Raw genomic sequence first — 16,115 nt, forward strand, 5'->3', positions numbered from 1 at the left:
GACACCGATCGTTACACTATACAGCAAGGTATCAGGGAACAACCATCGCTAACAACCGGGCGCTTCCAGGCACCCCCCACGGGCGGTGGTCTCGGTGCCGCCCCCGTCACCACCACCGTCACCACCAACAGCAGCACCTCCTACTCCTCCTCCACCTCTCCCAGCACCACCGCCGCGGCGGCGTCCTCGCTCCCGTTCTCCGCGTCGGCGTCCTCCTCGTCGTCGGCGTTCTCGGTGGGCATCAGCTCCTCGTCGTCGGGCTACTCGAGCGCGGCCAGCACCGGCCACTCGACGCCGGCCTCCACCACCGCCAGCGCCACCAGCGCCGCCACCGCCAGCGATCACAAGAAGCAGGAGTTCGGCCGCACCAAGCGCGCCTCCTCCGACGCGGAGATCATCTTCGGCGATCGGGCCACGGACTTCTACAGCAAGCGCTTCGATCGCACCGGGAGCCGGGGCGAGTTCCGGCAGCGCACCGAGTCGCTGACCGACGCCGAGCTCATCTTCGGCACCAGCGCCGTCACCGGGCCACCGACGCCCCCCGTCTCCGCCAGCCCGTACTCCGCGTCCGGGCCGCCGTCCTCGGCCGGGGCGACCGCCGGAAGCCACACGAGCCGCTTCGGGTCGTACGGCAGCCGCGACAGCACCAGCTTCAGCAGCGCCACCTCCGACTCGGACTTCGTCTACGGCAAGAAGGACCCGAACGTGCTCACCAAGAGCATGTCCGTGGCGTCCGATCGGACCGCCACCTCCACCCGGCCCTGGGCTCGAACTGCGCACCGCGGCGACGACGACGACGACGACTACGACCTCAAGTAAACGGTGCTCTCACCCCTCAAAAACACACACCCATCTCCCGCATCCTGGTTCCGCATCCGATCGGAAAACGCCCTTCATACGTTCGTTCGTTCGTTCGTTCGCCGTTTCTATTGCTTCGTAAGCGTAATACTATCCGATAAGCTTTTAAATGTAACACACTACCGATACACACATCGATGGCAAGATGGTGAGCCAATGAGAAATTACTAAATTTGCCTCTGACGTTTCCTGGTTTCAACAGAACAAAAGCAAATGCAAGGAAGGGCAAGAAAATGATGGCGGCATGTAACCGCGGTGGGTAAGAAGGTGGATGTTAAATGGTAGTAGAAGGAAGTGAAAATGGAACCGGTAGTCACTCCAACGTGTTGGCCTTCGTCTCGGTGCGAGGGAGCAGAATGGAAAGTCACTGGGAGTAGGGCAATCTGCATCGTAAGCGATACTCATTAAGCTCTTAGAAAATGGAAAAAGGAAGCAAAAACGCGAATGCAAACACGAATGGCATCCCTACACACCCTCCCATCCCCTCTCTGGCACTCCTAGTGCCGGAATCAATCACCTGTGACGAATGCATTTACGATTGTCTTTGCACAAATTTAAACGAGAAAGAAAGCGAACCCTGGCAACGGGAGGTTTGGCGCAGCATTTACGTTTAACTAGATAAGTAAAAACCGGAAACCATCTTCATCAAGCAAAAGCTCCGATGTTTGGAGGCACAAGGCTCTAGAGAACCCTTTGTCTGAGTTGATTTGTGTCAGGAAAGACCATTTGGAAATCGTAAGGCACGTAATGGAGCCGGCATCTGTTCGGCTGTAGGGTGTAAGACAAAACTGAATCAACCTACCCAAGTATTATTAGCGCCGTGACGTTCAACTGAAGCTCTATGTTTTATGTCCCCCCGGGGGGTACGTTCCGTAGAACACACGCATATCACCTTCCTCGGAAGGGCTCTGTCTACATTGCACTATCAGCGAGCGAATCAAGCTATGCACCGCACCTTGTGCGCGTTATTCTTATATTTTCTGCACCCAAACTATACTTCTACGACTGATTAGACGTACTTGTAGCGTAGCGTAAATCAACCCCAACCCCCTCCCGGAAGCGGAAGCCCAGAACCGTACGGGACATTTTCCAACGCTGCCGGGCTAGGCCGGAAACTGCACCGACTCAAACCGCGTTCAATGCTTGCACTCTTGTAGAGCGCTCATTTCCGCTTTCCCGCAGGACGATCGTCCACTCACCGGCACATGACAATGTACCGATTTTTATGTTGCGAAGATGTGTTTCTGCTTTCAGCATAGCTTACGTCTATGGGTGTTAGTTTCGCTATTGCCGTTAAAAATATCTGTTTTCAAAACATAACCGTCGTACACCTGCTACGAGATGACGCTGCACGAGACGGGGAAATGGTTACAGCAAACGCATGGAGAACACCCACATCTACCAATATTATGAGTATGAATGTTGTTAGATTGATAAAGCAATTAATTATTACCTATCCAACGGTTAAAGCCACCGCCTCCAGCAAGGTCACGATCACCGATGGACAAATGCGGTACGCCCGGTTCACTCCACCGGACCGGAAAAAAAACCCGGGCGTGCATTTGAGGCGAACTGGCACCATCGGACAAGCAGGTTCGAGCAGTAATTAATATATATCATATGAAGACAATATATTATTAAGATATGACTAGTTGATATTTACAGAATTCTACAATCGTGAGTTAGGGAAAAAGGACGATGGGTCAGATCAACGGCGGTGTCCCGCAAGGACACCGACGAACGGAAAGGCGATGCTGGTGCGGATAAAACATTTAAAAAAAAGTGCTATTTACTCATAACTCATAACCCATTATGCTCTAGCGACATCCGTATTCGATTGGAAGTTACTTATGATTACTATCCTCTACTACTCCCATATACGAGAGAATGTGCAAGAAAGGCAAGTCAAGATGAAACGAACCCGCAGCGAAGGTATCACAAAGGACGATTGGTGATTAGAGTAATGTTCTTCGTTGTTAAATGGAACTTCACTATTTAAGCAAACCCTTCTGACTATCGGCTATCGAGTTTACAGTTGTTATGTGCAGGCTTTTTCTCGCGAAACCAAAGACGGGAGGAAACATAAAAGAAAATCTAATGTTGAGCAAAGGTATTACCGATCACAAATGATTGAACGTTCCTTGTACTTCCGTATGATTATACGGTTCCGTATGATTGAACGTTCCTTGTACTTTACTGCGTTTAAGTTTTAGTGTCTACCTTACTTGTTACTTTGCAAAACCATCACAACCATAAACGCAATAGCACCAAAGATCGTAATCGTGTTCAAACTAATTTAACAAAACCAAACAAACAAACTGCTAGCCGACCTGCAAACAACTGGTGGGCGAAAAGGCAGGCTTAGGAGAAACAAAAAAAAAAATGATTTGATGATGATATTATCGTAACCGTAAAGTAAGAGAAGCCAAGCGCATGTCAAATATCAATGTAATAGAGTTGTTGTTTCAATCGTTACAAGGAAAATCTGTCCCTACCAACAAAATCCCAACACACAATAGACGACCCCATGGAATGCAACACCACCGGAAGTGGATAGGAAATGTACTGTTCATGCAATTACAAACAAACATACACACACATAGAGATGTCATGAGAAATAGACAAAATGTGTTACCGAATGATTTGAAGAGCGATGTGCTACTACAACCTTATCAAATAGACAACGAATCTGTACGATGTTGAACTTTGTTAAAATCATTTAAACAAAAAGTAATCGTTGTCGTGTGTTTTATCCCGGTAGTAATCATCACCCAGCTCCATCGCTGTGAAACTCTCTACGGGCACTTGGAAATAATCCCCATGTAGCTACTTTACCCTTCGAGCGAACGCAATGTTTGTGCTATTAGTTGCTCCGAACTGACTTGCATCACTGACAGGGTCACCATAAGTTACCGGAACGCGAGCTGAAGTCGATTGCATAATCGTCTTGCGAAAATAACATTACACAAAGTTATCGTTGAATGAGCAATACATTGTGGAACGGAAATACAAATCTACCAAGTCCCTTTGCAGCATCCGTTCGAGATGTGTGTGAGTGTTTCTTTTACTATGTAGCGCCGACAACATAATAATCAGACCATCATGTAAAATCACCATAGTTACTGCTAAGGCTTGCGGATGCAACTGCAAGGAGCCAACAAACAAACAAACAAACCTACCAACCAACCAACCATACCAAAATCGCCTACCGTTATGGCAGGACGAAGGGAGGTGCAATATAACAGTCACTATCGAATTAATGTAGCTACTGGATCAATGTTGAATAAGTTGTTCAAGAGTGAACGTTGCCGTCGAGGTGGCTCACGTGGACGCAGATATAAAAAACAACCAACACATTTACCATTATCTACTATAGTAGCCGCAAGTGTATTTCCCGGAAAATTTCCTCCATTGACACAGGACGAACATTACATACCCGTTTGCGGGTGCATAGATACTAAGCAAAGATAACCGTAACACAGTGGAAATAAATTAATTCTAATAGCTAATGCAACCAAGCAAATACTGAAATGAAAGTTATGAAAATAAATGAAACAAAACCATGCAAAATCAGCTTTTCATTCGACGACGACTTGCGCTGCAAAAAGGAAAAACGAACGCTCGTTGCACAAAATGCTGGACAATAGTAGCATGCAATAGTTGCATGCAATCGCAAGTAGTTCTTGAAATGAAACATAGAGGGCTTGCAGGTTTACTTGAAGCATCCTGATCCTTAAAACATTTATCAAAAGTTTTAAACTAGTTTTTTCCCCATTTTTCATATATTATAGAAAACATCTTTTCAGACATTTGAAAAACATTTTCGACTATAACTGATGCGATATTCCAGAACAAGAACGCCATTTTAATAATCGTGTCACAAAATTTATTTCAATGCACGCCAATGGTAAGCAGTTACATTTGGTAATAGTTTCAAAGCTTTATGATCAATTGATTATATTCTTAGCTTTGTGAAGATCAAAAACCATAAAAAAAGTAATTTAAAAGAGAAAACTGTTTATCGAAAAATGTATAAGCAATAGATCATTCTGCAGTTTCCCTGCCCCCGTTCCAGTTACTCATTATATTTGCAATACGGGCGATCAACGGCAGTGTTGAGTGAATAATTCCGAAACATTCCACACTGGTAGAGATGTCCTGTGAATTTGTGCGATTTTGGGAAGTACCTGTTAAACAATTCAAAATACACAATTATTCGCACACCAAACCGCTGGATAGCAAAATAATTCCTCCACACATACTTATGCGGAACGGTATGCGGACAGGGGGGGTAGTATCCGTAGTCGGCGTTCGATGTGCGATAGATGGGATTACGTCCCTCTTTCTGCGATCCGTATCCACTAAATTGGTCTGTAAAACATTTCAAGAATACAGGTCTCAATTAAAATCACCTATCAGCATTGGAACTACTATCGAACCAACAATTTAACTATCGTACGTTATAACTTACAAGGGCTCTCGAGGCGCTTCGGCAGCGACAGTCCTTTGTAGATATCGGCCGTACTCAGCGCTTGTTCGCTAATCTTCTGGTTTTCACTATCCATTTCCCACCACATTCAACGACCGGGCTTCGAACACAATTTGCACCGCAAGACTGTGATTAACTGATCGAAAATCGACGTGCACGCCTTTTTTATACGCTCCGTTTTCTACACGGTCGGGCAGATGCGGGCCAATTCCAAAAAGCCTGCGACCACGTATCCGTACAACCGCACTATGTTTACTGAGGTTTGATAAAACAACAACAGACGGCACAGTTGCATGGCAACTTCCGCGGGCGACTTGTGCCGGCATTTGCAAAAGTTTTTGAAGTAGGCAGAGAATAGTGTGTTGTTTGGAAATTTCGTGAAACTTCTGCACCTGGCAGTGATTGTGGGTGTAGGGATTGATGCCGTAGTTCGTGCGTTTCCTATCATTAAAATTAACAACAACTAATGAGTTTTTATTAGTCGATTGTTAGAACGAAATGGATAAATAAATCTCTTTATTTCTTTGTCGAATGTGGAATACAAAGCCATCGATTTTGCCTAAATTAATAGTAGATGTTTGTTCCCATCCTTTTTTATTAATCAAATACTGGTTGATATCCAAATCCACACGGTCTGAGATATGATGTAGCTCTCGCATTAACCACTCCTTTAAAACTCTCTCAAGATTTAATAAGATTATATAGATTTACAACGAATGTTTTATCTGGATTCATTCCTTTTAAATTGGGTACTTTTTGCCAAAGAAAGCAAAATATTTATATTATTATTTTTATTATATTTATTTAAAATATAAAATTGGTTGAACTACAGACATGAACCATTTTAAATAGACACCCTGTGTCGAAAAGCCACCCTTACAAGCGATGCAGCTCCCCGTACGCCTTGCGCTCGTCTCGTGACACATTTTCCAACGCTTTCATGAGAAACAAGGCCAGCGCACGATTTATGCTACCCCTTTTGGCCACTATGATGGATACTATACGGTAACCATATGACAAGCTGTCAAAACAGCATTCCACCAATACCAGCATCGGCCCAAAACACCCCGCTAGGACTAGCGAACAACATTTGGCGGTTATGTGTGGCTATCGTCGGTTCGGCAATAACACACGCGCTTTCCGTGCTGGCCCTGCGCATGATCCTTGGTCCGGTGAACGACACTTCTCGCACGGGAAAACCCTCCGCACGCACACATCCACATGGACGGCTTGTGCTGCGCCCGAGTGAGCCAGGGTCGCGGAGCTACGGGTGAGGAAAATCGGGTGCATCTCACCAAAACACAATTTCCCGTACCATCTGACAGTCCATCAGACAAAATTTCCATGCGTGCGGCATGCGAGAAGAGTTTCTCACGAGTGAGAAAAACCTCCCCTAACCACACTCACAGCCATCCCGAAATGTCTCACTCTGCGAAACAATATTGGTGCTTCACCACAAACGTACCGTGGACAGATGAAATCGCCTTTTTCCACTGCCGTTCGCTTAGTCGTAGTCAGGCATCGATTGTGGCGAGTGCAGGTGTGTTCCGCTGGATGGAAAATCTACCGATAGCACCCTTTGGCAAAGGGAACGAGCTTCGTTGGTGGTGAAACTGTAACCCCCGTGTGGACAGATTGCTTGGGAAAAGTGTCCGGAAAAACGTACGGCTTGCCATCCGGAACGCGGATTGCGTTACACAATGAGCGGAAAATGCTGGAACGCACGAATGCGTTCAATGGTGGTGTGCGGAAATGGTTCGGCGGCTCTCTGTCCAGCAGCTACGTAACTAGCCTCGGTCGCGTCGTTCCTAGCCCGTTCGTGGCCTCGAAGTTTCATTCATGGAAATCTAAACGGAATTGAGTGGCAAAGGGTGGTTCTTTGTCGTGAAAAATGTCGGGAGTGTCCGGCCCGACATGAATAGGTGTCAAAAGTGGTGGTCACGTACCGATGGGGAGCAAAAAAAAGGACACAGCGAACGAAACAGTGACACCTCACTAACCATACCATTAGCGTGTTCTGACCCAGATAAAATACCGTTCAACGTACAATCGAACCGTGGAAACAAGCGTAAAATGTGAGAGTGTTCGCCAGCCATTGCACGGGAGGATCCTCGTACATTCCTGTTAACGAGTTAAAATACATTTCTACGAGTTATGGCAAAGTCTCGCTGCTTTCGAGGCCCTTGAAAAGCAGTAAGAATTCTCTATGAATGTTCACGATCAGCAGGAACATCGTCAGGAGCGTAGCAATAGAAGACTCGACCTATATGTGTGTGTGTTGGTGATAAACAGAGAATTTTTGCTCCCCTTTCGCACATTCAGCTGAAGAATAGCTCGTTGTTCTACGATGGAGTTGTCAAAGTGGGCATAAGGTTCCCCCTGTAGTTAAACTAAATTTTAAAGCTTAATTGCTCAAACTACCAGGTGGGTGAATGTAAGAATGTTATGAGGGACAAATAAAAAGTGTTAGTTAGTTATTTTAGAGATTCGACGAACGCTGGATCGGGGAAAATACCTATAACCAGCGTAAAAGGATGCTCCAACACCAGGAGTAGTGGTTGTGATGATCGTCAGTACCACCATCGTTGTTGTAGTGCTGTGTAGTGATAGTGGCAATCGGTTGCGATAGGAAAGTAGCAAAAGGAACACAGCTTCCTTACCACAGTTGGCATCCACTCAACGATGGGTTGATGCACGGGGAAAGCGGAAGAAACCCTAGCGGAAGACCAAAGTGTTCCGTCCAAAGCGGTGGTTCGCGTGGCAGTACCAGTGGATACGGCCATTTTTCTTCCGACACGATGTGTGCGTTCGAGGAAGGCAAACGAGCTGCCACGCGGAAGGCATCGCAGTTTAGGTAGCCTGGCCCGTTCCCTCAGTACACGAGTTGCTCAAGCCTCTCGCAGTTTTCGCAAGCATCGAAAAGAGGTCCTGTGTGAAGGACGAATGATCGAATGGTGGTATCCAGCAGTGATTTCGTTTGCCTATGATTTGCTGTTCCGTAAAGTGTACTGCAAACGAGCGTAATCCGTACCGATGGTTCCGTTTGTTTGTGAGTTGAAGTGTGTAGTTGAGAGGAAATTAAAGCACCTGATTGTTGCATTCACTGGCATCGCCATTGGGGCACTCAGCTTCGCACAGTCATTGTCACCGTAGCCTCTAGCAATCGAGATTACTCGTTCCCGGCCCCCCCTCCGGAAGGCACCTCCCCAAGCCTGGACCGAAAAGACGGACGCAATCCGTGACACTGAAACGATTCGCACCGGAGACTCGCAACCAGCAACGACTATGAATGGTAGTAGTAATGTTTTCCTTGTCTATGCTTACCGTATGCAACGCATTCATCGCTCACATTAACGCACCTTTGCTCATACGTAGTATCCATCATTTTCCTTCGCACCATACCGTTAAACAACGACAGCAAGCAAAAGCATGAGAAAGTGGGTGCTTACAACCGTTCCAAGGCTCCAGGGTGCGAACCTACGAAGTGCGTAGTACTTATTCAAGGTCTCCTCCACCAACATGGCTTTCAAACGGTACACAGAATAACCTGGCAAGCCGTACAAGTGTGTCCCTTACCTATACGGTAGAGAATCTTTCAGTTAAAAATTAAAGTCTCCTCTTTTTATGTTTGTTTTTAAATTTACATTCAACTTAGTTTTTTTTCCTCGTGTTTAATGGGAAATTTAATCACTTAAGAGTAGCTACTAGTAAAGAAATGAGTCTTCAACATTTGAGTAATTTATTACTGTATTCTAAAGTTATCTTTATTATTCGTCTGTTTTTAAATAACTACTAATTCCAAGATACTGTTACGTCTCTAAAGTATTTTAAATGTTTAATACTACACTCAAAAATGATACAAGTAATACCTGAACGTTAATCCTCTGTCATTAATTACTGTACCATAGGAGTCCATAATCCTTTCACCCACCGGGTAAAAGCTAGACATTACACCCGGGCAATATTTTCTTACGAGTTTCCATGCGTAAAGTGTTATCTTTGGAACCCAATACCCTGGAAGGTGGCTCGAATGGCCCCTAAGAAGCTTCTCGGATCTCCGCATAGGTGTGCCGAAGATAGTTTGTTGCAATCTGTGGCTTCCCTTTTGCGAGCTCGCGTGACCGGAAGGCATTAGCATAATCGTGTCACATTATAATTCATGCGGTGCGATACAAGACATTTCAGACCGCCGGTTTACACCTTCATCTTTCGGGCAGGCACGAGAAACCACTTTTCTGTTGTTTTTGCTTGCGACTTGGGCAAGGGAGGAGAGGCAAACAGGGATTTGGCAACCGATTCGCCTCGACTTACGGTGGAGTGTGTTGTTTGCCTGTAATTGACCGAACACGGTCATTCTGTTCGCTCTCTACAGCATCTTCAACTGCGCTGCAAAATTGGCGAGCTGTGGCCCAGAATGCGGCACGCCAGCCAGCGGTGGAAAGTGGAAAAATCAATAACCAACCACTAGAACTGCAAAACCCCGGCGGCAAACCCTGCACAGCCCCAGACGCCGTGGCACTGGCCGTACTGTCTGCCTTATTGTCTACCCTGCTTGACGCTTCACGCTCGCCCCGGATGATTCACCCGAAGCGGTTGGCCCCACGCGTTGCGCTTTCCCACCCAACGGGCGGGAAAACACTGCAGCTATTGCCATCCACAAGCAAACAAACACACACACACACACGGTTTTTCGACGGTGCGCCCGGAAGCGACCCCGACCCCGACACGGACGACAGTGAAGTCGAAGCGGAAGCGTCAAACTGCACACGATGAAACGAAACAGTCGGATCAAACGTGGAACCCGCACCCGGCGGCATCCGGTGCAAGCTGCTGCACTGGTTTATGACCTCTGTTCTCGTCAGCCGGGACTAATCGATTCATCTCGAGGGGGACGGAGAGGCGAGCGCTTTCAAGCGATAGGTTCTTTTTTCTCTGCCTCAAGTGGGAAAATTGAGATCACATCAAATCCAACCCCGCCGGATGATTCATTTTCGTGGAAAATGTTCCACCATCGGGAGCAATCGAGTTCCAGCAAACTGTGTTGCTCGCCAGGTTGGTTCGGTGGGTGGCAACACGTTCAACATCACTAAAAAGCGAGTCCTTTTGCCTTTTTGCTTTTTAGTAAACTCGAGCGGATAATGTGTTTGTGTGGTTTTCCCTCGAACACCGCGTCAACAGCAGTTCAGTTCAGCTCAACTTAATTGAGCTTAGCATGGATTTTGATCAGATACGAATGAAGAATAATTCCGTGAAGGGTACTGCGGTGATTAATTCAGTTAATGGTACTGGTGACTTGTAATACTCCCAGGTTTAATCGTAATTGATTGACAAATGCAATTAAAATATGTGGACTCCGGTGCAGAGTAAATGTTAAAAGCTGTAAACGAAGAAAAAATGTAAGAGAAGAGTATAAAGTATTGGTAATCCATATGGAACTTGATAATTTTCTTTTCTCTAACAATAAATGAAATCGATTTCAATCATTCACATTTTTAATAGCACGTTTTTGGCTTAGATAGACAAACCCCAACTGGATGTAGAAAACATTTTGACCCCCAGGTTTGGTTTGTAATGAGAAATTTTAAACAGTTTCGTTTAGTTGCAAATTTTGAAAATTATTTCACTGGAATCGTTTACAAACCATTGGTGCTGATTATTTGGTTTTACTTTCAATGGAAAACACTTCTTGCTGAGTGCATCCCATTACGACTGCAGCCAATCCGATGTGAGTTCATGAAGTGGGAAATTACTGAGTGTTCTATCGATACTAAACCTAAAATTTTCAACAATGAGTTGTCAGTATTAAATAGAAATATAATCCCTAAGCTTCATGCTGGCATTTTAATATCCGTGCCTTTATTCCATGGAAACAAACCTGTTTCCGGTAGCCTCAAATCACCATAAAGCAATTGGCAACGGCGATATGTACCGCTATTTAATTGAATTCACCACATCGATTGCAGGTATGGAGTAGGATTTTCCCACCCAGAATAGAACGCTTTCCCAACACACCACCATGCATTGATTTCCATTCCGAAACAAAAGCCCCGAGGACACGAGACGAGACGTGGCTCGGGATCCGTTTCCAACGACGCTGGAACGCAATCGCGTTTGTGTTCTCCCGGGCGAACGGCAACCGGAGCAGTGTCGGAGTGTTTTCCTCCGGGTGGATGAATTTCCCATAAAAATCGCACTGACGGGTGCCAGCGAACGATAAGCACCGCCGCGGGCACGACAGTCGCCCGGAGGATGTTTAATTACCGTCTTTTTTCTGTTTTCTCTTCCTTGCTGTACATTTTCCACCCCGCCACGAACCGCTCGTTTCGTGATACTCGTGAGTGTGCCGTGCGTATTTCGATTCGAAGCTGTTGATATCACCACGCGCCGCACTCCGGGAACCTCCGAGGGCCATCACAAGTCAGTCAAGCATGCCACTACGTGACCTTTTGAATTGTTCAATATTCATCCACATGCTTCGGCGTGTTTTCCGTACCCCGTGTTCACCCCCTACTACACCTACGCCGCCCCAAGTACCATCCACCCACGGTCCATAAAAACCGCAATGGTGACCCTTATCCGCCCTTCTTGAGCACCGTGCACACACACACAATGCTGCACGATAAACTTACAAATATATCAATTTACAGCCAACCTCGTGCTTCCGCCGAGTCGGTACGATATAATAAACCAAATCCACCAGTACAACCATCGATTAGAGCGGAAGTGACACAGCGACATTGGCAAACACACGTAAATGAAAGGCGCGATCCGGCTAGGGTAACATAATGTTGCGTGTCCTCGCGCACACAAATGCCCTCTGGGAGAGGTACCCTACAGCCTGAACAGCGAAACATAAACAAGCAAAATAACCCTTTCATTATGCAAGCAATACCATTACGGCTATTTTTATGTGGTGTTAAATGCATTATTTCAATTTCCAACGATACCAAAATAGATTTACCTTTAAAAAAAACATCCGGAATGGATTTCTGAATGTTTGCTTTTGCAGAGCTCGCATTTGGAAAACGTTAAAAAAGAAAAGTTCAAGTCTATGTCTAAAACATACAAAGCATTTGTGTTCCTGTTGATGTTGAGTTAATTGCACTGATTTAACAACTGAACAAATATTTGAAGAGAAAAGCGCAATAGAAATTTACTTCAAGTGAGAGAACTGAAACCGCTTCATCGCTTTACCTATGACTGTTTTCCAATTTCCACAATTATTCTTATATACTTTTTCAATCGATGCTTGCTTCGAATATCTAATTCAAGATTGCCACCTAAGCTGATCAATCCGAGTTCCATATAGATAAGAACTTCTTCTGAAAGTTGAATGGACGGCCGATGGATGTCGGCGAGACACTCTTGTCTTGCGTTGCTAGGTAGCCATCAAATGCAAAACACAACACGCCTCGATGGCAAATCTAGTTTTCATGTACACCGCGTTTATTTACAGTCTGACAAGAAAGTATCCGTACAGTCACCAATTTCAACTTCAAGCCTAGTTATCTCAGCGACTACGTGACCTAGGACAACCATTTAAACGACATATCGTAGATAAACTTCTATTCTATCCAATGAGGTCTTAACATTTCGAGAAAGTTACTTGTAGGTCACTTTGTTCTATAGAAACCCAAAAAAAAGGCTCAAAATCGATGACAAAAAAGTATCCGTACACCCACCTTTCTTGAAGAAAAACACCGGTTTGGTGAGGTTCTAGTAGTCAAAATATCAATCTAGCCATTATTTCGAGTTATTAAGGGTCTAAAAGTATGATGGCAACAATTTTATATCATCATCCAACGTGAAATGGCCGGTGAAACTAGGCAAACAGCTGCAACCGATAGAGAACTATCTTTTTCATGTGAAGTAAAGGGAACCTAACTTGGGAAGTTGATGAACCCTGTGGCAAATATCATGCTAAGTCTCAGGAACTAACAATTTGTCGAATTAACCGGGGTACAACTAGACTAAACCCTTCAAACAGACATCTTTCGTGGTTACTCAATCGCTATGAGGGGGTGATTGCTCGAAAAGCTATGAAGTCCTCCATACTTAGAGTTCTCAAACATGAAGAAAGGAGTGTCTAGATCACCAATCATATGATTTGGATTACAACTCTTAAGAAGATGTTTTGTAAATAACAATAACATTGCATAATTGTACGTTGCAAATTTTTCATTTCTAAGGAAAGAATAAGGAAGACTGGAGATTTGCAAATCGCTGTATTTTGATGCCATTGGCGTGTCGGCACAGTGTTTTATACACTATATACAGACTTCATACAGACAAAATTAAGTAATTGTGGCCAAAAAAACGAACAACAATAGAGACTTGACGTCGAACTCAATCATCAATACGAGCAACGTTGTTCCAACTATAAAACACAGTAGTTGAGAGTATGTGGTATGGTGTTCGGAGGCCATTAATCGACCTGGAAACATTGAACTAATTATAAATTATCTGTGGGACATGGTCTACTTCACCCATTTTATTCCTTAGACAAGCCAACCTTTGGTAAAAGTTTAGATGTTCTACAATGTTCTCTCTGAGTAAAATAACGATCCTAAGAATAGGCCATGTATTGTCCAAGAGTGACCACTTTATGAGATCATACAAGTGTTGACGATACTCGAAAAGTGTCCGGAATCGATCGGTATACAACATTTGTCGAAAGATGCCTAGATTTACCACCAACGGAACATTATCCTGATCTTAGTAGACATCTTTAGAACTATTATGGAATCGGGTCAAATTTCCAGCATCTTTTGAAAAGAAAACTGGTAGAAATTATTTCCTGGCACTTACAGGCTATTATAGAGGCAAGTGGCATTGATTGCACCATATTGGCACATCATGTACGGAAGGCACATCATCAATACTCATCATGTACGGATACTTTTTTGTCATCGATTTTGTGCCTTTTTTTGGGTTTCTATAGAACAAAGTGACCTACAAGTAACTTTCTCGAAATGTTAAGACCTCATTGGATAGAATAGAAGTTTATCTACGAGATGTCGTTTAAATGGTTGTCCTAGGTCACGTAGTCGCTGAGATAACTAGGCTTAAAGTTGAAATTGATGACTGTACGGATACTTTCTTGATAGACTGTACATGCTCACAAACCCCGGGCGAGTAATTTGATGTTCAAATAATAATTATGAAACTACACACCTAGGTTCGCATACTTCTTCGGTTCGAATCATGCCGTTTTGTAAAGGTCGTTAAAAGACTGCTTCGCTGAAACGCTTTCACATACAAACGCTAGGAGGATGACCTTTCGCCAGTTACTAAAACACGCACGAAAGAGCAAACCAAAACCGAGGGTTGGTTTTCGGAAAATGTTCAGCGTTCACATATCCTTCCATTGTTCACGTAGGAGAATTTCGCGTGGACTTGTTGATCCTGTGCCATTAACCCAGCCACGAACACAGCCACACAAGAGAGCATTAAAAAAAGCAAATCATTGTGGGTTTGTTGGCAATTATCGGGGTGGTGCGTTGGCGACCGTGGATGCTCGTCAGCGAAATGTCATTAACTTCCGTCCGATCCGTCCACCCACCGGCGGCCCTCGTCGTCGTCGTCGGCGTCGTCTAATGGATGGACCCTGGTCGGACGATGTACGGCGCAATGGAAATGAGATTTATCCGATTAACATCCTCCTTTCCGGCCGACACGCCTGGCCGGGTTCCATTTCTTTGCCGGGTCCGCACGCAGGTTTCCGATGCGGTCGTTCGCAGAAATCCGAGACAATTACGCTTCCATGAAAATTCTACCATTTCTCCACCTGTATTACAAGCTCATTCGCCTGTTCCCTGCGGAGCCATTTCTATTCCATACCGCGTCCTTAATAATAACGTCTTTGCCACTGTCAATTGCAATAACGAGCTGGAACCATATGGTTGCTTCCGCTCCGGAAAGGTCTGCGTGGCGTTATCAATTGTTCCACCCGGCTGCTGCTGCTGCCGGCGGCGCGTGGGTTTTGGAATTCAAAATTGAGTGTACCGGAAAGCCTTCGCTGGAAAACAGAAGCTTTATCGTACTGGAAGGTCGGCTGACGCAAAGGCAACACCGTCGGCCGTCCTCAGTCATGTTTTCCATTTTGGCATTCCTTCCCTTTCGTCATGAAGATTTAGAGGCAACCGCAACTGCCTGCCCGCGATGGTAAAGGTGTCCGTACTTATGGCGTCGATAGGGCGACAAATGAAAAACAAAACAAATAATAAAATGATGTGGATAAAAAATACATGCAAGCACAAGAAACGACCCACCGACAGCATAAACATCCCGAGCCAGCCGAACCGAGAGGATGTCTTGTGCAGCCCTCGCCGAAACTGAAGCACACGCCTCCGCTGCTGACGGTTCGTGGCTGAAATGTAAATGGCACCGGGACGCCGGCACTTGCGCTTTTTCACAGCAATGCCTGGGACGACAACTAAAAAAATAACTCTATCGTGCCCTTTTGCCGACTCGCGGTTTGATGTTTGAATTGCTAAAAGGCGAAAAGGAGGAAAAAAATAATAGAAAAGTTACATGGCACAAAAACTGGCGGTGCCGGGAAACCTTTTCCACAACGCGGACCTCCAAGTCAAAAGTTTGTAAAAACAACGGACCGTTAAAATAGCCTTCGAAGACTATAAAGCACCTTTGGGTTGGGGCAAACGATATGTTTTGGGGTTGTAATTAATAGATGACGCGTAATTGCTAGGATGTTTTAAAAACGAACCTGACAAAGGTTTTGTGCACCCTAATTGTTACAGTAAGTTCG

General features: G+C 45.1%; 2 protein-coding genes across 2 annotated transcripts in view; one reads left to right on the forward strand and one right to left on the reverse strand.

Moving 5' to 3' along the window:
- The window catches only part of LOC131260164 (NADH dehydrogenase [ubiquinone] 1 alpha subcomplex subunit 6), a 115,627-nt gene that overhangs the window by 26,886 nt on the left and 72,626 nt on the right, over positions 1 to 16,115 (forward strand). The window lies entirely within an intron of this gene.
- LOC131260166 (piercer of microtubule wall 1 protein) lies at positions 4,934 to 5,435 on the reverse strand. The gene is made up of 3 exons (XM_058261839.1): positions 5,330 to 5,435; positions 5,121 to 5,229; positions 4,934 to 5,045 (listed from the first exon to the last, which is right to left on the reverse strand). The coding sequence occupies exons 1-3, from the start codon at positions 5,433 to 5,435 to the stop codon at positions 4,934 to 4,936; spliced, it is 327 nt and encodes a 108-aa protein (XP_058117822.1).

The sequence above is a fragment of the Anopheles coustani genome, chromosome 3 (genome assembly GCF_943734705.1).
Source record: "Anopheles coustani chromosome 3, idAnoCousDA_361_x.2, whole genome shotgun sequence".
Classification (NCBI taxonomy): Eukaryota; Metazoa; Arthropoda; class Insecta; order Diptera; family Culicidae; genus Anopheles; species Anopheles coustani.